Source organism: Peromyscus maniculatus, chromosome 19 (assembly GCF_049852395.1).
Source record: "Peromyscus maniculatus bairdii isolate BWxNUB_F1_BW_parent chromosome 19, HU_Pman_BW_mat_3.1, whole genome shotgun sequence".
NCBI classification, from domain to species: domain Eukaryota; kingdom Metazoa; phylum Chordata; class Mammalia; order Rodentia; family Cricetidae; genus Peromyscus; species Peromyscus maniculatus.
In genome coordinates, this window is record NC_134870.1 from 68,407,294 (window position 1) to 68,428,486 (window position 21,193).

A 21,193-nucleotide genomic window follows, 5' to 3' on the forward strand; every position below is an offset into this window, starting at 1 on the left:
AGCATGCACAGAGACCTGGACCCAAACCCCAGCACTGCCTTAAACCTAAAACTGGATGAGATGGTCCATGCTTGTAATCCCTGTAATTGAAAGATGGATACAGGAGGGTCATAAGTTCAAGGTCATCCTCAACTACATGGAGAGTTTGAGGCTAGGAAATTCCTGTCTCAAAAACTGAAATTTATATACAAACACTCATGGTACACATGACCTCCATAGCTTTCTTTTTTTTTTTTTTTTTTTTAAAAATGTAATACTGTTTATTTAACTTCAAAAACATTTCAGCATTCTAAACATACAAAAAATAACAGAATGTTGCAAATTGCATTTAGGTACAGAGGGTTCTTGAACTTTCATTGATGCAGTAGTTCCTTGCTTTGCTGACAAGATGATGAGTTCTACAGTTTGTTTAAAAAGAGTTTAAAATCTACAGCACTTAACTAAAGAAAAAAATCCAAACACTTCTCATGCCAGCTGACCCCTCCCCCCTTTTCCACAACTAAGAATGTCAGCAGAATGCTATGTCACTATATACAAAAACAAGACAACCTGAAGCTAAATGGATGCCCCACCGCAGTATCAACAGGTCCAGCCTCACAGTGCACGCCCTGAGCTACGGCCCCCTCCAAAAGGCATCTTCCCCTCACAGCCTTCACACCAAACAAGGAGCATCAGGAATCTGTTTGGGTTGTTTTGTTCTCTTTACAAACTATAGATATGTACACCTGACAACTCAGGGTTTCTAGCCAATAACCAACCATATAGTTAACACTACCTTACGAGTTGAAAACAAAATGCCAGAAACATCTTCAAATGCCTTGTCACATCAACAGCAAAGTGCACAGAGTGAGGAGAACACGAGAGTGCCTTTTCATTTTAAAAATGTTTGGAGCTATGTACAACTTTGATACAGTTTCAGGGCGCTCCGGACACCCATGGCCACTTCATGTAAACCACTGACACTTTGAGAAACTACAATATGATCGTGATCAAATCTTGTAATTAAACCTAACAAGGGCAATAGACACAACTCAAATAAGAGATGTGTCAATCACGGCGCTCTCCTACTCTAAGGTATTCACAAGGAGACAAGAGTTTTTATTCATCTTCCTCCTCCTCCTCTTCCTCTTCTTCCTCGTCCTCCTCCTCCTCTTCCTCTTCCACCTTTTTCCGGGCAACTTTAGCAGGACCCTTGGCGCCATCGAATTTCCCTTTAGACTTATAGTCAGCAACATCCTTCTCATACTTCTCCTTCAGTTTTGCAGCCTTGGTAATGTAAGGCTGCTTTTCACTGTCACTTAGGTTATTCCACATCTCACCAAGCTTTTTTGCCACATCTCCAATGGAGATGCCAGGGTTTGTAGATTTGATCTTGGGGCGGAATTCAGAGCAGAATAAGAAAAATCCAGACGGTGGTCTTTTGGGGGCATTGGGGTCCTTCTTCTTCTTGCCTCCTTTAGCTGGTCCATAATCTTTCATTTCCCGATCATAGCGTACTTTATCCGCCTTTGCCATTTCATCAAACTTCGATTTCTCTTTGCCGGACATTGTCTTCCACCTCTCAGAGCACTTCTTGGAAAACTCTGCAAAATTGACTGGGACCTCTGGGTTTTTCTTCTTATGTTCTTCCCTGCATGTCTGCACGAAGAAGGCATAAGCAGACATCTTGCCCTTTGGTTTCTTGGGGTCACCTTTAGCCATCCTGACTGTATTGTTCGCTAGTCTGGGCAGCGCAGGGCACGACGCGCGGCTCAGCAATCCCCAGCCTCGCGCTCCCTCCATAGCTTTCTAAAAACTAATGTTATAAAATAAAGCATTAATTAACTACTCAAAAAACAGTTGTCTTAGTTAGGGTTTGTATTGCTATGAAGAGACACCATGACTACAGCAACTCTTACAAATGAAAACATTTAATTGAGGGAACTGGCTTAATTTTCAGAGGTTCAGTCCATTATCATCATGGTGGGGAGCATGGCAGTGTGCAGGCAGACATGGTGCTGGAGCTGAGGATCCTACCTCTTGACTCAGAGGCAACAGGAACTTGACTAAATGTCACACCGAGGGAAGCTTGAGCAAAAGAGACCTCAAAGCCCACCCCCACAGTGACACACTTCCTCCAACAAGGCCACACCTCCTAATAGTGCCACTCCTTTTAGGGGTCATTTTCTTTCAAACCACCACAACAGTAGTGGTTTTTTTTTTTTTCCTTTTTCTTTTTAGAGCATATAGCCCAGGTTGACCTCAAACTTGCTATGTACTTCAGAATGACCTTGAACTCTGATCTTCCTGCCTCCAATTCTCAAGTGCTAGAATTACAGACACAAGCCACCATGCCCATCCGCTTTTTTCTCTTTGAGTTACTTTCTATTGTAGTAAAATATGTATAAGTGTTTAGGCAAGAGGCACTGAATGCATTCAATCCCCACCTTTCATCTTCAGAATGCCTTTGTCTCCCTCGCCTGAAACTGGACTCATTGAGGACCACTCCCCGCTCCTGTTCTCCCCAGCCCCTATAACTACCATTTTACTCTGTTTCTATGGCCTTGCCTGTCCTGGGTCCCTCACACTAGTAGAAACACACAGTCTTTGTCCTTTCGTGTTTGGTCAACTTGACTTAATACAAGGTCTTCAATACGATGTAGCCTGTGTCAAACTTTCCCTCCTCCTAAACTGCAAACGGAACTGGTGAGATGGCCCAATAGGTAAAGGTACTTACTACCAAAGCTGACAAACCAAGTTAATCCCTTGGTCCCTTTGGTGGAAGAACTGACTCCCCGGGTCTCCACAACACACACTCACACCTACATGCATGCACACATGTACATACGCACACAATAAGTGTAACTTTTAAAAATCATTATTTATTTTTATGTGTATGAGTCTTTTGCCTTCATGTATGTCTATGCCAACATGTGCATGCAGTGCCTGTGGAGGCCAGAAGAGGGTGTGAGATCTCCTGAGACTGGAGTTGCAGACCTGTGAGCTATCATGTGGGTGCTGGATTTCAAATCCTTCACCTCTGCAAGAGCAGCCAGCGGTCTTAACACTGAGCCATCTCTCCAGCCCATAGCTTTTTAAAAACTGAAAATAATACACTATCATAATATTTTTAGAACAATCTTTTACCAAATAGTTTTATACCAAATCCTACTACATTAACCCCCAAACTCACTTTCTATGGAAGGGGGGAATCAACTGTTTTAGCTAATCTAATATTCTGTTCCATGCCTCTGAATAACACATCAGTTTCACGAAATATGACTACCCTGTTAAGCTGGATGAGATTTAAGCATCTCACACCCTCCCCTCCCCCTCCCCTCACAGTTACATGAATATCCAGTGACTGTACTATTAGGATCATGTAACTATTGTCCACAGCTGAGCCACAAGTTATTATGGTTATTGTTCTATGACAGTTGTATTTTTTTCTTGTAATTAATAGTTATTGTTATTAGATTACTTTTCAATATACTATTGCTTATTGTGGTGGTTTGAATGAGAATGGCCCCCAGGCTCATATGTTTAAATACTTGGTCCCCTGTTGGGGAAACTGTTTGGGAATGATTAGGGGGGTGTGGCCTTGTTGGAGAAGGTGTGTCTCTGAGGGATGGGTTTCTTAGTTAGGGTTTCTATTGCTGTGAAGAGACACCATGACCATGCCAACTCTTATAAAGTAAAACATTTAACTGGGTGTATTAAATGAACTGTTATTTAATTACAGTTCAGAGGTTTAGTCCATTATCATCATGGTGGGACATGGCAGTGTGTAAGCAGACATGGTGCTGGAGAGGTAGCTGAGAGTTCTACATCTTGTGCAGGCAATAGGAAGTAAACTGAGACACAGGGAATGGTTTGAGAATATATGAGACCTCAAAGCCCACCTCCACAGTGACACACTTCCTCCAACAATGCCACACCTACTCCAACAAAGCCACACCTACTCCAACAAAGCCACACTCTATGAGCTTATGGGGGCCAATTATATTCTACTACCATAATGGGCTTTGAGATGTGAGCTCTCGGCTGCTGCTCTTGCACCTGCTGCCTGCTACCTCAGCTCTGCTGTCATAGCCTCTAACCCTCTGAAACTGTAAGCCCCAAATAAACTCGTCTATAAGTTACCTTAGTCATGATGTCTTATCACAACAATAGAAAAGTAACTAATATACTTATATCAAATCCCCCTAAATGTCCTATCACTTTCCTCACTATGGAACACATCAGAGAGTATGTCTATTACATGCCTCCTCTCCCCCCATGGCTTCCCTCCAAGAACATCTGAAGCAGTCAAGCATTGGGACAGCTTAAAGCCTAGAACTTGGGTTATACTCACACTCCTTACCTAACCATGCCCCAAGCAATCTCGGACCCTCACTTGCATCAAGCTGCTCCCAACAATGCAATAGGTCACTCTCCTTTGGCAATTCCTTGATAGCTCCCCTTTATTACCAAATACATACTGGAGTTATCGGGAGCTATAGACAATGGGCCCATCTAACCTTGACTGGTTTTGGATCCATATACATTAAAGCAAATTGTGTCCCCTTAGTGAACTTATTGGGAAAATCCCCTTTACTTACTATCTTATGCCTATGCCCAGTTTGCTATATATAGCATTAAAATTAGAGGCATCATTGGAAAGGACATGCACAGTAGGGAAAGGCTTATAGAGCTCAAGCCTATCAATCAAAACAGAGAACCACCCACACCATATCCCTTAGCAACTGACTCCTACTCCTGGAGCCCATGAAAGGACTTATCAAATAGTAGCTGATGGTCTTGGGCACTCTAGCTCAAGTAGGCTGCTGGTCCGTTGCAGTGTATCCTGCTTTCTTTCTCGTTACATAAAACTTCTTGTTGCTTTGCTGCATGGGTGCTCGTGTGCAGTTCTTTGGATACAACACCAGGAATCAGGAAAAAGCTGGTTGAGACAGCGACTTCCTGTAACACCTCCATCTTCACCCCGCTTTAGGTTGGAGCTACACTGTGATTGCCCTTGGAAACTTTCCTTCCTCAGGTCAGGTACTTGTCTTGTTGCTATGACAAAATACAACTTAAGGGAAGAGAGGTTTATTGTTTACAGTTCCAGGGACTGCATCACAGTAGGGAAGGTATGCAATTGGAAGTTCGAAGCAGCGGATGGCACTGTGACCGTAGCCAGGAAGCAGTGAGAAATGAATGCTTAGCTCACGGTCTGTCTTTGACTCAGTCTAGGACTCCCACATGTGCGGTGGGTCTTCCCACCTTGGTTACCCTAATCTAGACAATCCCTCACAGACAGGCTCAGAGGCTTGTCTCACAGAGATCTGCCTGCCTCTGCCTCCCAGGTGCTGTGTGTGATTAAAGGAGTGCACCACTACACCTGACCATTGACAACTTTTTTAAACACATGAACAGAGCAGGCAAGATCTTTGGGACACTGCAAAAAGACAAAATCTAAAATTATGAGCACAGAAGATAGACAACTTCATGTCAAAGGCATAGAAAATATTTTCAATACAATCACAGCAGAGAATTTTGTAAGTCTTAGGAAAGGCCCCTCCAATACAACAGGCATATATAGAACACTAACTAGATGGAACCAGAAAAAGAAAACTCCCCACATCATATTTCAGTTAAAACTCTATATATCCAGAACAGAAAGTGTACCACAATATGCAATATAGAAACACCCAATCATGTATAAAGGCAAGCCTATCAGAACAACAGATTTCATACAGAAACTTTAAAAGCTGGAAGGGCAAGGAACGATACATTTTAAATTCTGAAAATCAGAGATGCCAACCCAGGCTACTATACCTGACTGTCATAATTGATGGAGGAATACAAACAGTCTATGACCAAGGCAGGCTACAGGAGCTTAGGACACTAAGCCGGCTCCACAATGGTGGCTAGAAGGAATTCTTCAGACTGCAGAGAAGTATAAACACTGTATGCCGGGGGCGCTCTAGAGGAACAGGAGGAAGAGTGGGCTTCACAATGTGTCAGAATCGTAGCAGCTGACTATTTTCAAATCTGTGGAGAATCTTTAAGCACTGAAGCACCAACCTAGGAAAATACTTGATCGGGATGAACAAGCTGAGAGCTCTGACTCCAGCAACAACAAAACCCCCTGACTCTCGAGATGGAGGGAAGTGCAGATCCTAAACTGATCTGAACACAGTGCACTTTCTCAGAAAGCCTGGCACGATGGCACATGCCTACCAGCCCAGGAGGTGGGGGCCTGCTTCGCAGTCTCAAAAGGAGAAAGGGGGACTAGCCTATCGGAGGGACATGTGCAGTTTCTGCTGCATTCCTGGAAAACAGCAGCCGTTCCATCTCTCTCCAAACGTATTTCCTTTTGTTTGTTTCTCAGTCACTACATGCACAGTCTCCACAGACCTGTTGTCTGTGATAAAAGACACAGAAGGTAAAAATCACAGAATACCCTATAGTTTAGTCGGATAGAATCCTACTTGAGAATGGAGCCATTTTAAAAATGGCTTCCAAAGGGCTGGAGGTGGTAAGATACAAGAGGCCTTAGTCTCCAGAACTGGGGAGGGGGAGAAAGCTTCTGTATTAATTACATAGACTGTGAGCTTACAGTTGGGAGTCACCAGCTTTGAAATAAAGTACTTTTTATTTTAAAAACAAGATAGATAGAAACTCACTGTGTGTACAGTGGAAGGGGATACAGAAAAATCTAATGGGAAATATAAGATGCACTTCTGTCCAACACAGAATGTGGTTGTTCCGGTTTCCCATCCATTGCTGTGATAAATACCCTGACTAAGCATCTTAGAAAAGGTGTATTTGGCTTACAATTCCAGGACAGTTCATCACAACAGGGAAGTCATAGCAGCAGGATCCTGAAGCAGCTGGTCACCATCCATAGTAAAGGATGGAGAGAAAAGGATGTAAGCAGGCTGCTTGCTTGACTGCCCAGCTAGCTCTCTTCCTTCATATGTAGTTCAGAGTCTCCTGCCTAGGGAATAGTGCCACCCTCAGTGGCCGGGTCCTCACATACAATGAAGGCAATGAAGACTGTCTCTAAGAGACATGGCCACAGGTCCATCTGACCAAACAGTTCCTCAACTGAGGTTCTCCCCAGTGGTTCTGGGGAGTGCCAATCTAACCAGCACAATGCCATACAGAATCGCTTGTTGGTTTTAAATGAATGTCTTTTACTCTTGGACTCTTTCACACAGGTCAACACTTCATCCTGACCATGTGACCCCCATTTGTTTTCTTTTACTGGTAATTTTGAGACAGGCTCTCCCTCTGTAGCCCAGGCTAACCTGGAACTTTTTCTCTATCTCAGGCTGACCTTGAACTCCTGCTCCTCCTGCCTCTGCCTATGGGCCTGAGCCACCATGCCTGACTCACAAAATTTTAAATTAATGGTATAACGTCTGCCAGGCCTACAATATCCTTCTGTTCATGCCCTTCAAATTAGCATAGAAAATCATCTTCTGAATCAAAAACCAAGAATGAGCCACCAACAAATGGTCAAATGAAAGTGTAAGTGAGAGTGTGCCCCAGAAATGGACACAATTAGATGCTCAATTAATTTCTGTCTACCAACACAAAGCAGCTCAGAAGTGAACATCTGATCTTGTTTGCCTGTTTCAATGATCTGGCTGTTTACTTCTTCCTTCCTTCCCTTTGTGGGCTATTGTGCCACAAAATGCCTCCATTATCAGCTTCAAAATTGAATCCTACGATACTGCAGCCTGAGGAAAAGGAAGCATTGAATATCATTCCCAGATTTAGACCCCGAAGATATTTAGGAAATGCTACTGTATGTACACTACACGCCACATTAGTGCTTTCAATTTCCTTTTACGGGTGCAGTGGAGATTAATTTTCATGAGCTCGTTTCAGTTTCTGTAATAAGATCTGAAATCTCGCACTGAGCTTTCCATCTCCAAAACAAACAGTTAAGAAGGACATATCTCTTGTTTCAAATGCTTTCTATTATAGTTCTAGTCTACAGTCCCCGAATCTAATATTCGCCTAAAAGCTTGAGTAGATGTGCCCATAGGTACTAATCTGCTTTTGTTTGTTTTCTGATTACTCCCTGATTTTACTGAGAAACTGCCTAAATTTCACAGGCTGCACAGCCCCAACGGAACACTAGAACTCAACAGAACACTGGAGCGATGTTCTAGTTCTAGGACTAGAACTAGAATGTTTCAGAATCCAGGACGGAGACTACTGTATTTAATACAGAGCTAGAATTGACCAACTGTGTGCCTGAACATAAAAAGAAGTCTTGAGGAAGATGTGGTGGTAGGGAAGGCCTGTAACCCTGGCATTGATGAGGAGGGAGACTTGTTTACAATCATGGGTATTCTATTAGTTTGCATAAGAAACGCCATCCATAGTCTCGGGCATTTGGACACTTGGTCCGCAGATGGTGGTGCTGTCTGGGGAGGTTCAGGTAGTGCAGCCTTGCTGGAGGAAGTACATTGTTAGGGGAAGGCTTTGAGGCAAAGGCCTTGCGTCATTTCCTGCCGGCAGCTCAGGATGTGAGCGCTCAGCTTTCTGCTCTGACTGCCCGGCCGGCCGTCTGCTGCCACGATCTCCGCTCTCCGCCATTATGGACTTGAACCTTCTGTGACTGGGAGCCCAGCAAACTTCTTTTATAAGCTGCCGGGGTCATGCTGCTTCCTCACAGCAACAAAGTAACTAATACAAGTATGAATTGGTTACTGGATTTAGGAATTCAGAGAAGAAATATAAAGTCTGGGGAAGCAGGAAAGATTCCATACCACACCATTGTCATTAGCAGTTTATAAGATTAAAAGGTAAGCCGGGCGGTGGTGGCGCACGCCTTTAATCCCAGCACTCGGGAGGCAGAGCCGGGCGGATCTCTGTGAGTTCGAGGCCAGCCTGGGCTGCCAAGTGAGTTCCAGGAAAGGCACAAAGCTATACAGAGAAACCCTGAAAAAAAAAAAAAGGGTCTTGACTGCTATTACTGCTTTCAATATCCTTAGTATTATAACTTTGCAACTCAAATAATCCTAAGTTAAGCTTTTATAGTTTTAAAACTGACAGTTGGGCATGGTAGCATACTTCATAATTATAGCCATTGAGAGGTAGAGCCAGGATGATAATAATAGTTTCAGACCAGCCTGTACTAATAATCTGAACAATAAAAATAAAAATAATCATCCGAACAAGATTTAGAATAAAGGTCATTTACACTGTTTTTTAAATTTCAGGATTGTGAGTCCAACAGAGATGTACACTGGAGTCAGGCATGGTATACACTTGTAATTCCACCACTTGGGAGGTGAAGCCAGGAAAATCAAAGTTCAAGGCCAGCCTGGGTTAGATGAGACCCTGTCTCAAAAAGGAGAGAGGGACAGTGAAAAGGCCTCCTCTTGGTCTACCTGTCCTGTCCCTATCCCACATCAGGAAACCACGATCGATCCCTTGAGAATCCCGACCCCACCTCTCCCAGTCAATTCCTGGAAAAGGCCACGCCATTGCCGTCTGATACAGGCAGGACTCAGACAACCAGCGGGAGTGCCACAGCGCTTGGAGGAAACCCAGTCTGACCCAAACACGCCAGGTCCAAACTGCTTGAGCAGAGGAGAGATAGTGGCAGACGGGATTCCCCGGGGCAAAACGGATTTCAAGCACTCCCAAGTCACAGAAAGAGAAGCCCCATATACCCAGCTGGCACGGAAGCCTCTCTTAGAGGCATACTTTACCTATGACCAGCTACTGAAGAAAAAGACAATGAAAACTTCAGCCTCCACTCAAGGAGAAAAGACGTTTAAAAGTGATTCCTAAAGCATAAGCGAAAATGTGGGCGTGGTTTTATTTACCTACGGAAACAAGCCAGAAAAGCTGCAACCTGTGAAAACAGACGGAGCAAGCTGAAACGGTCTCATGGAAGCCACAGGGCGGCCACACCCTGCATTACCCAGGCTACAGACCAACATAGCCCACTTCCTGCCCCAGTGGACGTCCTTCCAACCAGATGGAAAAACACTTCACCCCAGGAAGAGGAGGAAGAGGCTGGCCGTGTTGGCCACAGTGAGTTCTAAAGTGCCAGTGGATTCTGCTGCTACCAGGTGTGGCGATCTTCCCAAAAAGAAGGCTTTGCAACCTGGTACTCACAAACCAGGTAGATTTCATCTCAAAAGTGACAGGAATCCCCATTTCTGTCCTTGAGCCGGCTCTGTAGGAAAGCGCCTGCCTATTTAGCTGTATGGCACAGAGACACACAACCAGGAACTACCTGAAGAGACAAACCAGTTATGGAAAATTCACCGTAACAAAGGCGTTAAGAGGGGAGAATCCTGAGAAACACAGCTCTGGTGGGGAACAGACATTGGCCACACCACCCTGCCATGTTCCGGGAGGCAGAATTCTTTTTTTTTTTTTTTCATTTTTTTTTCTTTTTCCGGAGCTGAGGACCGAACCCATGGCCTTGAGCTTGCTAGGCAAGCGCTCTACCACTAAGCTAAATCCCCAACCCTAAATTGAATTTTTTTCCAAAGATTTATTTATTATGTATACAGTGTTCTGCCTGCATGCCAGAAGAGGGCGCCAGATCTCATTACAGATGGCTGGGGGCCACCATGTGGTTGCTGGGAATTGAACTCAGGACCTCTGCAAGAACAGCCAGTGCTCTTAACCGCTGAGCCAGAGCTCTCCAGCCCCAGAGGCAGAATTCTTGAACAGGAGGGGCAGCAGTCTACCACAAGGCCATGACCCCACCAGCCCTCCCACACAGAGACACCCCTGCTAGCAGTGCCAGCCACAGGAGCAGCTTGAATCCCACAGCTCATGGCACCAGAAGGGTTCTCACCACGCCAATGGTCAACGTCAAGCCACTGCTCAGAAAACTGCCCACCCCGTGGCCAAGTAGGTTAGAGATTAGAAGACTGGACCAAAGATAAACCGGAAGCACTCCTCGGAGTGAAATTCCCACAGAAACTAGAATCCTTCTCATGATCCCAGCTAGGGCTCTGACCCCTGAAGGTTTCCAGGGCTGTGTCTGTCACCCCACCTCCTTAAAAACCTGCTTTGTGGACAGTGCAGGATTTGCATAAATAACTATCTCTGGTTACACTATATAAACCAAGAAATTACTAAAACATTATACATAGGATTTTTGCTAAATCTCAGACTAATGACAGACACCCAGAGTCTTAGAGTCTTGAAGTTTAAAATACTGACAATTTTTGACATATTTATTTGAAGCCTGTTAATTTTTTTTCTTTTTTTTTCTCCCTTTTTTTTTTTTTTTAGAAAGTGTCTCTATTATGTAGCTCTGGCTCTCTTGGAATCCACTATGTAGGCCACATTGTACTCAAACTCACAGAGATCCACCAGCCTCTGTCTCCCGGGTGCTAGGATAAAAGGCATGAACTATCACACCCAGACTTATCTTATTTTTTTATATCTACAGTAACTTTTATTCAACAATTTTTCTAAAAGACAATGATAGGGGGCTGGAGAGATGGCTCAGCAGTTAGGAGCAATGACTGCTCTTCCAGATGGAGCTGGGTTCACAACTATCTGTATCTCCAGGATCCAGTACCCTCACACAGACATGCATGCAGGCAAAACACCAATGCACACAAAATAAAAATAAAAATTAATTTTAAAAAGACAATGATAGACAAGGAAGACATAGAAAACATAGTTCACTGTAAAGAAAACAAGCCAGGCATGGTAGCACACAGCTGTCATCCCATTGCTTAAGATACAGATTCAGAACTACACAGTGAATTGAAGGCCGGAGTGAGTTACATAGTTGTTGTCTCAAGGAAAAAAAAGGAAAAAGGAAATCTCCAACCCCTCCCCCTTGTCCATAAGGAAGCTCTTGCTCTCCGCTGTGTGCCTCTGAGTCTATGTGTAAGACCGTTGGTGGTGGACTCTCTTGCCAGCCCTGGCAAACACCATCTTCTCTTGTTCTCACTTAGCTGGTTTCCACATAACTGCAGAAATATTCATCTAAGGTCCCTTGTCTTGACAGGGCCCAGCAAGCCAGGAAGAGCAGGAGTTAAAGATCATTCTCTGGTGTTCAAGGCCAGCCTGTGAATATAGGCTCAAGGTACACGTACACACACACACACACACACACACACACAGTCTCTGAAATAGCACTTTCTCTTCTCAGAGTTTATCCTTATGATACACCCATACATATGTGTGTGCATATTTTCTGCTGCACAGAACATGACCATGGCCCTTGAAGCCACCTTTTCCAAGGCTATTTACTGCTCCCAAAAAATCTGGGCCAGGCATCATGGTGTACCCCTTTAATCTCAGCTTCAAAAGGTAGTTTGGCAAATCTCTGTGAGTGTAGTCAGAGCTACGTAGTGAGACCCTGTCTCAAAAAGAAAAGTCTAAGACATTGAGTGGTGATGCTGACTTCATAGTGACCCAGTCAGTCACAAAAGCTGAGTCTCGGACCCAGCAAGTCGGGAGGCCTGTAAGACACCAAGGGCTCTGTCCTAGAAAGAAATAAAAGATGTCAAGCTGCTTCAGCCCACTTTCCTGTCCTAGTTTTGTTTTGCTTGGAGTGTTTTGGAGACACAATGTCACTGTTTAACCTAGGCTGGCATCAAACTCGTGAGCTTCCCTCCCCAGCCTCCTGAATGCTCCAATTACCAGTCTGTGCCACACATGATCACTTTTCCTATTCTGTACAAGGCCCAGAAAATTTCAATCCCTGAAACTGGACCAGGATGTTCCTGGATTGCCAGCATCTCCTTAGACAGCCCATGGTTTTCTCCCTCTCCTTAAGGGATCTTTTACAAACACAGAGTTTTCATAAAGACTACTTTATCAATCTTTCCCTTCATAGTTGCTAATATTTTGTACCCCCCCCAAAAAAATCTTTCTTACCTGGTATGGTAGCTGTGGTGGTTTGAATGAGGATGGCCCCCATAGGCTCATATATTTGAATGCTTGGTTCCTAGTTGGTGGAACTGTTTGAGGAAGGATTAGGAGTCATTGGGGGTGGGCTTTGAGGTTTTAAAAATCCATGCCAGTCTCTCCCTTTGACTCCAACTTATGGATCAGGATGTTAAGCTCTCAGCTACTGCTCCAGCATGCCATACCTGCCTGTCTGTTGCTCATAGAATTACCCTCTATAGGGGTTTGAATAGGAATGGCCCCCATAGGATCATAGATCTGAATGCTCTGTCATTAGGGAGTGGTGACATTTGACAGGATTAGGAGATGTGGCCTTGTCAAATAGGTGTGGCCTTGTTGGAGGAAGTGCATCACTGGGGGTGGGCTTTGGAGTTTCCAATGCTCAAGCCAGGCCCAGTGTCTGACTCTGTTCCTGCTGCCTGTAGATCTGGATATAGAACTCTCAGCAACTCTCCAGCACCATGTCTGTCTATGTGTAGCCATGCTTTCTGCTATGCTGACAATGAACTAAACCTCTGAACTGTAAGCAAGCCCCAGTTAAATGCTTTCCTTTTATAAGAGTTGCTGTGGTCATGGTGTCTCTTCACAGCAACAGAACACTAAGACAACCTCTGAAACTGTAAGCAAGTCCCCAATTAATGGTTTTCCTTTATAAGTTGCCTTGGTCATGGTATCTTTTCACAGTTGTATTAGATTTTTCTAGAGAAACAGAACATATAGAATGAATCTATATACAGAGAGAGATTTATTAGAATTGCTTACAGACTGTGGTCCAGCTAGTCCAACAACACCTGTCTACCAATGGAAGGTCCAAGAATCCAGTAGTTGTTCAGTTCATGAGTCTAGATGTCTCAGCTGGTTTTCAGTGTACACCAGAATCCCAAAGAAATGGGCTCTAATGCCAGTGAAGGGGTGGACTTGCTAGGGAGATCAAGAGCAAGCTTCCTTCTTCCATGTCCTTTATATAGGCTGCCAGCAGAAGGTGTGGCCCAGATTAAAGGTGGATCTTCCCACAACAAAGATCTAGATTAGAAGTGGCTCTTCCCACATCAAATTATTTAATTAGGAAAAAAACCTTACAGGTGTGCCCAGTCATTTGGGTTTTAGTTAATTTCAGGTGTAGTCAAGTTGACAACCAAAAACAGCCATCACAACAGCAACAGAAAAGTAACTCAGACAGAAGTACACGGCTATTATCCCAACACTCAGAAGTTCAATCAAGGTCATTTTCAGCAACAGTTGAATTTGAAGTCAGCTTGGAGGACAAGTGACACAGTCTTACAAGGACAACAGAAAGCAGGAATACTTCCCAAGCATTAGGGGGAACAGCAGGGAGGGAGACAGAACACGTGTGGTGAGAGCACAGTGAGACCCTGTCTCAGGAACAAACAAACAAACAAGACACAAAGGTATAATACTATCCGCTACACCAGTCCTGGGTGTAGACTTGAAAGAATCTTAGTAAGAATACAATGAGATGCCTGCTTATCCATGTTCACTGAGACATTATTCACCACAGGCAAGTTGTGGAGTCAGTCCAGATGCCCACCAGTGGGGAAATGGACAAAGTGTAGTGTGGATTCCAATGTATTGTAATGAAGGCATAAAGGAAGACCTGAGGGACCCTCTTGATGAGGGATCCATTCAACATCTGTCTGTTGGGGTTGCCGTATGGCTGTATGCATTTGTCAGAACTCACGAAGCTATACGACAAGGAGAACAAATTTTACTATATGTTAATTTTTATGAATAAATTTAACAACAAAACTACATTGTTTGCAGGAAAATGGGCAAAATTGGAGATTATCATGTTAAAAAAAAGTAAGACAGAATCAGAAAGACAAATGTCACATGCTCTTTCCAAAGAATCTAGATTTTTTTTTTTTCTCTTTTAAAGCAGAGTAAGGTTGCACATGCCTGTAATTCCAGCACTCAGAATGCTGAAGTGGGAGGACTGTGGAAAGCTCAGTCCAGCCTGGGCTACCTAATGACCCCTACCTAACTACCAGGCTACTTAGGGCTATACAGTAAGACCCTGACTCAATAAATAAATAAGAGACAATTTAGGAAGTGCAAGGAACCTAGCAGGAGGGAGACAGAGGGTTTATAAGAGTGGGAATATACTTAAAATACAGTCTATTCGTGGATGGAAACGCCAAAATGAAGACCACTATCTTGTGAAGTTAATATATGTAAAAGAAAAAGACTTTCAAGATAGCTAATAAAATAAGGGGACACAGAATGAAGAAACTATTCTCTTCTGCATAAAGAAATATACAAGCACATGTGATGTTATGACATTCAAAGGGATGAGGCGTTACTGAAGGCTGTTTCCTCTCCAGCATTTTAGAGCTGTTTCCTCCATACTGGAGCAGTCTCTCTAGGAGAGGGTTTGTGCTCACGAGACTCAGGAGGTCAACAAACTTCACCAATCCGGGAAAAGCTGAAACTTACAAGATTCACTAGGGCCCCTTCCCAGAGTGACAGCTGCAGAAAACAGCTGCTGGGGCAGGACCCTGCGCAGCACCGCTGCCGGGACGATCCTCTGACCTGTCATCTGTAGAAGACTGGATGGAGCCGGAGTCATCGTGTTAAACGAAGTAAGCCAGATCCATAACAACAGTGCCGCACCGCACGCTCTCCGTGATCTGCAGGGGACTGCCTGCAAGCTGCACGGACCGCAGCTTTGCAGCTTCAGGAGTGCTCTGCTGGGGTGGGCTCTGCAGCCATGCAGCTGCTTCTGGCTCATCTCTGCCTCACCCACCCTCGTGTAGCAACCCCAGTAAAAACTCACTCGTTCACCAGGTTGGACGTTAGTGCACTTGTTACTTTGGTCTGCCATGGGTTCCCTTTCTGCGGTGAATGTGTGTGTGTGTGTGTGTGTGTGTGTGTGTGTGTGTGTGTGTGTGTGACTGTGTCTCCGTGTGAAAAGTATCAGACAACATAGGGTAAGATATAAATGGGAAAGGGTCAACTGTAGGAAAAATGGCATTGACTTTTTATTGTAGATTTTTCTATTCGTTTTTAAGACAAGGTCTCTCACTATGTAATCCTAGGTGGCTTGAACTGGCTATGTAGACCAGGCTGTCCTCAAACTTGCAATGATTCTCTTGCTTCTGTCCCCTAGGTGACAGTATTACAGACATGTAGACATGTGCCAACGCATTCTATAAACAAGCTATGGTCTGCAGCCCTGCTAGCTTTGAGCTCTCAAAGGTAGAACCTTCTACCTCAGTCTACCAAGCCCCAGGGTTCAAAAGGTTCACTGAGCCTGTTTGCATTTTTATGCCTTTCTAAAAATCAAACTGTATTGAAGCTGAATTGATGGCTCAGTGATTAAGAACACTTGCTGCTCTTCCGGAGGACCTGAGTTCAGTTCCCAGCATTCACAGGAGTCCTCACACAACTGCCTGGTGCATACATATGGTATTCTCTCTCTCTCTCTCTCTCTCTCTCTCTCTCTCTCTCTCTCTCTCTCTCTCTCTCTCTCTCTCTCACACACACACACACACACACACACACACACACAAATATTTTTTAAAAATCTGTTATATCAATTCTAACATTTATACACAACAAAATATATCTAATTGAAGAATACAGAGAGGGCTGGAGCAGGCTGAGCAGTTAAGAGCACTTGCTCTTCTTGCAGAGGATCTGGCTTCAGTTCCCAACACCAATGTCAGGCTGCTCACAATTGCCTCCAGTCCCAGGGTATCTGCCTTAGTTAAGGTTTCTATTGCTGTAAAAAGACACCATGACCACAGCAACTTTTATGAAGAAAAGCATTTAATTAGGGGTAGCTTAAGTTTCAGAGATTTAGTCCATTATCGTCATGGGGGGAAGCATGGTAGTACGCAGGCAGACATGGTGCTGGAGAGGTGGCTGAGAGTTCTGCATCTGGATTTGAAGGCAGCTGGAAGAGACAGTGAGCCACTAGGCCTGGCTTGGGCTTCTAAAATCTCAAAGCCCATTCACAGTGACACACTTCCTCCAACAAGGCCACATCTACTCCAACAAGGCCACACCTCCTAATGCCACTCCCTAAGCATTCAAATCTATGAGTCTGTCAAACACCAGAGTATCTGACACTCTCTTCTGGCCTCCATGAGCACCTGCTCCCACTCAGGTAGACACATAAACATAAAATGGGGAGGGGTCCCAGATCAATGAGTTTTAAGAAACACACACATACATAATCAATACTCTCCTGGAATTTACAACTTTCCTATCATCCAAGGTTTCCCCTCTGCCTGGATGGTTATTAGCAGAAGCCAGCTCCTTATTGGTTTCGGGGCTAAGGGCCTGTTTCTGGTTGCCTGTTGGCTGGAAGCTGTCTTGGTTCCTTGTCATTTCAGCTTCAAAGCAGCGGCCCACAAAAGCTTGCTTTGTCAAAGTCAGTGAGTGTTTCTCCTGCTTGGAGGCTTTGGGGTTTTTATGATCTATAGGAATATGTTTGGCCATAATTTATTCATATACTTTTCTCCTCCCCAAGTTCACTGTTGGATATGAACTGCATTTCTCTGGGCCATGTCCTTCATTTTTTTTCTCGAGTCCTTTCTCTGTGTGCTTCAGTTTAGATCATTTCTGGTATGAGTTCTTCCACTAATCTACTTCTTACGCCATCCATTGAACTTGTCATTCGGGTGCAGTAGTGTATTTCAACTCTTGAAGTTCTGTTTTCTTCCTTCCTTCCTTCCTTCCTTCCTTCCTTCCTTCCTTCCTTCCTTCCTTCCTTCCTTCCTTCCTTCCTTCCTTCCAAGACAAGGTCTTACTATGTAGATGAGGCTGGCCTTGAACTCAGAGAGATCCACTTGCCTCTGCCATCTGAATGGTGCATGCCTTTAATCCCAGCACTGGGAAGGTAGAGGCTAGCCTGGTCTACAGAGTGAGTTCGGGACAGCCAGGGCTACACAGAGAAACTCTGTCTCAAAAAACAAACAAAAAAAGGTATGCTTCACTATACCCAGCTTTCTACTTTATTCTTATTACACTTGTGCTTTTCTCCTTTTTGTGGTCATGTTTTCCTTCTGATTCTTAAATATATTGTTACAGGGTATTTATTTATGTGCGTGTCTTTCCTGCACGTAGGACTGTGTACCATGTATGTGCCTGGTGCCTGCGGAAGCCAGAGGAGGGCATCAGGTCCTCCGGAACTGTGGTTACTGACAATAATGAGCCATGATGTACATACTGGGAACTGTACCCAGGCCTCCGCAAGAGCAGCAAGTGTGTTTAATCCTGGGCCATTTCTCCACTGACTATGTATTTTTTAAAGTTCTTGTCTACTAATTTTGTTTTTGGTAATATTTCTGATCAATTTGGTACTGGCTGGTTTTTGTCCTGTCCTGGCTTTTCTTGTTTTGTTTTGTTTTTATGGCTGTAGCAATTTTTCATCAGGTGCCAGACATTGAGGATATCAAGACTTTCTGTTTTGTCTTCTCTCTTTTAAAAACATTATTAAATTGTATTTATTTGGGGGCGGGTACAGGTGGGGTCAGAGGGGCATCTAGGGGAGTTGGCTTTTTCTCTAACCATGAAGGTCCTGGGGACTGAACTCAGGTTGTCAGGCTCAGTGGCAGGCCACTCAGCCTCTGCTGTCTTCTAACATAAGGTCTAGACTGACCCAAAACTTAACCAGGTAGTCCAGGCTGGCCTTGAACTGGTGATCCTCCTGACCCAGTTTACCAGGTGCTGTGAATGCAGGTCACCAGGCCAGCTCAGAGGGTCAACATTTTATGGCATTGTTTGAAACTGTTTCATTTTGGCAGACAGGGTAGCTTTCCGGGGCGGTCTGATCCTACCAAGGCTTGTTGAGGAGGGTACCGGAAGCAGGCTTTTCTCAGGCGAGTTCTGCTTGTCCCTTTGCAGTTCTTCTGGGATCTCTAGTCACAAGTTTTCTTCACACAGGCATGGTCAGAAGTCAGACATCTCCCAGTGCTGTGAGAGCACCAGTGAGTGGTGGGTTTACAGTTCTCTGGTAACTGGTCTTCTCAGCCTCACACACTGAGGCTGCAATGTGCAACTTAGTCTTCAGCCCAAACTGAAGAATTATGGGGTCACTTTTCAGTGTAGCTCTCTCTTCTCTATGACTTTTCAATCCCCAAATCCCAATGATAAGCACCCCAAACTCCAATATGACTCAGCAAACCTGCCATGCTTCAAGGTCTCCATCCTGTGCCTGTACCCAGGCACTGCTCCCAAGAAGAAAATCATCTCTCATCACTTTGTCTAAAGTCAGTGGTCCAGTGTTGCATATTTAGTTCATTTTTCTTTGTGTGTGTGTGTGTGTGTGTGTGTGTGTGTGTGTGTGTGTGTGTACACTCACATGTATACTAGAGATCCACTCAGGTATCTTCCTCAATTATTTCTATAGTTTTTTTTTTTTGTTGGTGGTAGTGTTGTTGTTTTGTTTTGTTAATGTGCGTTGGTGTTTCACCTGCATGTGTGTCTGTGTAAGAGTGTCAGATCTTGGAGTTACAGACAGTTGTTAGCTGCTATGTGGGTGCTGGGAATTGAACCCGGGTCCTCTGGAAGAGCAGTCAGTGCTCCTGAGCACTGAGCCATCTCTCCAGCCCTGTTGTTTTTAACGACAGGATCTCTCACTGAATCTGGAGCTTGTCAGTTTTGCTAGACTGGCTGATCAATAAGGTTTAGGGAAACCTCTGTCTCTGCCGGTCCAGTTCTACAGGCATCCACCACCACATCCCTCTCTTTATATGGGTGCTAGGGATCAAACTTGGGTCCTTACAGCAAGGGAGCTAATTCTGGGACCAGCTATCACATCAGCTACTGGAGCAGAAGGCTACACCAATTTTTTGAGATAAGGTTTCACTTTGCAGCCCTGGCTGACCTGGAACTTTTCAGGCTGGCCTTGAATTCACAGGAATCTGCCTGCCTCCACTTCCTAGGTGCTAGGATTACAGGTGTGTGCCACTATGCCCAGCCATATACCAGTTTTTAAAAGTCCTTTTAAGACGTATCTGGGTAGGGCTGGAGATGAGGCTCATAAGTTATGGACATCTGCTGCTCTTCCAGAGGACCCGAGTTCCCAGCACCCTAACTGGGTGACTAGGAACTGCCTATAACAGCAGCTATGGGGGTTCCATGCTTCTGCAGGCATCTGCACGCACATAGCGGACACACACACACAGAGACAAACATAAAATCAGGGCTGGAGCTATGGCCCCATGGTTAAGAGCGTGTGCTGCTCCTACAGAGGACCTCAGTTCAGTTCTTAGCACCCACAGCTGTCTTGTCTGCACTCACATTTGCACATACTCACACGTAATCATACATGAAACAAAAAAATAAAACAAACCTTAAAAATAAAATCTAAAGAAAAAGGATATATCTGGGTGATGGAATTTCTATTTCTTGGTGATTAAAAGGCACAGTGACTCGTGGCAGTAATTCCAGTTCATGGGAGGTGGAGGCAGAAGAATCAATGCAAGTTAGAGAACAGCAAAATCTACAGTGAGTTTGATTATAAAAACCTTATCTCAACCCCCCTCCCAAAATAAGTTATTTGTGCAAAAGAAAGCCAGTAAGAATGTTTTTAATACAAAACCTGGATATTCATGGTGATGCTAATATGTTTCCATATGTACCACATGATGCTGGCAAAGTGTTCCAGATTCTTTGATAAGTCTTTCTTTCTTGGTCCAGGTTGTACAAGAAGAATGTGGTTTAACAACAGCATTTCATTTATTTATGTTCTGGGCTTTTGTTTTGTTTTGAAACATGGTCTAGCTATTCAGCCCACTATATAGCCTATATATATATATAGCCTAGGCTACCCTTGAACTCCCAACAGTGCTCCTGCCTCTGCCTCCAGTGTGCTGGGATTACAGCTGTGCACACAACATGCAGCTTTTAAAGCCACAGCATTCTGAAAGATGCCCACAAGGCTGCAGTAGTGGTCAGAGTTGAAGTAGTTAATCTTCCTTGTATAAGAACCGAGCAGAGCATAAAACATGAGTTACTTAAAATTCAGCCTAGCTTTATGGTGATTTAGAACTGTTTAATTAGTATTTAGAACTGAACATTGTTTATAGCTATTGGTATTTCAATAGATGCTTAAATGTTTTAACATTTAAAGTTTAATAAGCCTCAGTTCTTTGAAGAAAAACACTGAGGTAATTAGGTTTTCAATTACTTGTTTTTTTAGGAATCCATGCAATTAATAAAAGCTAAGGCATTTAACACTCATTTTAAAAGTTAGTCAACTGCTTCATCAATTAGCTAATCATATACTAAATAATTTTTAATATAAAAGGCTCACGCTAGGCAAAGCAGAAACCTCTTA

At 44.0% G+C, this 21,193-nt stretch overlaps 2 protein-coding genes and 1 long non-coding RNA gene across 4 annotated transcripts in view; 1 reads left to right on the top strand and 2 right to left on the bottom strand.

The window, feature by feature from the left end:
• Katnal2 (katanin catalytic subunit A1 like 2) overlaps positions 1-21,193 on the bottom strand; it is a 75,417-nt gene that overhangs the window by 49,233 nt on the left and 4,991 nt on the right. The gene's annotated exons all lie outside the window — the stretch shown is intronic.
• On the bottom strand, positions 234-1,768 carry LOC143269626 (high mobility group protein B3). Its single transcript, XM_076555531.1, has one exon. It carries the CDS (start codon positions 1,699-1,701, stop codon positions 1,099-1,101), a length of 603 nt encoding a protein of 200 aa, XP_076411646.1. The 5' UTR covers positions 1,702-1,768; the 3' UTR covers positions 234-1,098.
• LOC143269627 (uncharacterized) lies at positions 8,161-15,691 on the top strand. Of its 2 annotated transcripts, none has more exons than XR_013046188.1 (2): positions 8,161-8,271; positions 9,207-15,691. It is a non-coding gene; the product is annotated as an uncharacterized LOC143269627 (long non-coding RNA). The 2 variants fall into 2 exon arrangements; XR_013046187.1 differs by having other exon boundaries at positions 8,178-8,789.

Excerpts from the sequence above, each read along its gene's own strand:
- LOC143269626 (XM_076555531.1), bottom strand. The coding sequence starts at position 1,701 with ATGGCTAAAGGTGACCCCAAGAAACCAAAGGGCAAGATGTCTGCTTAT.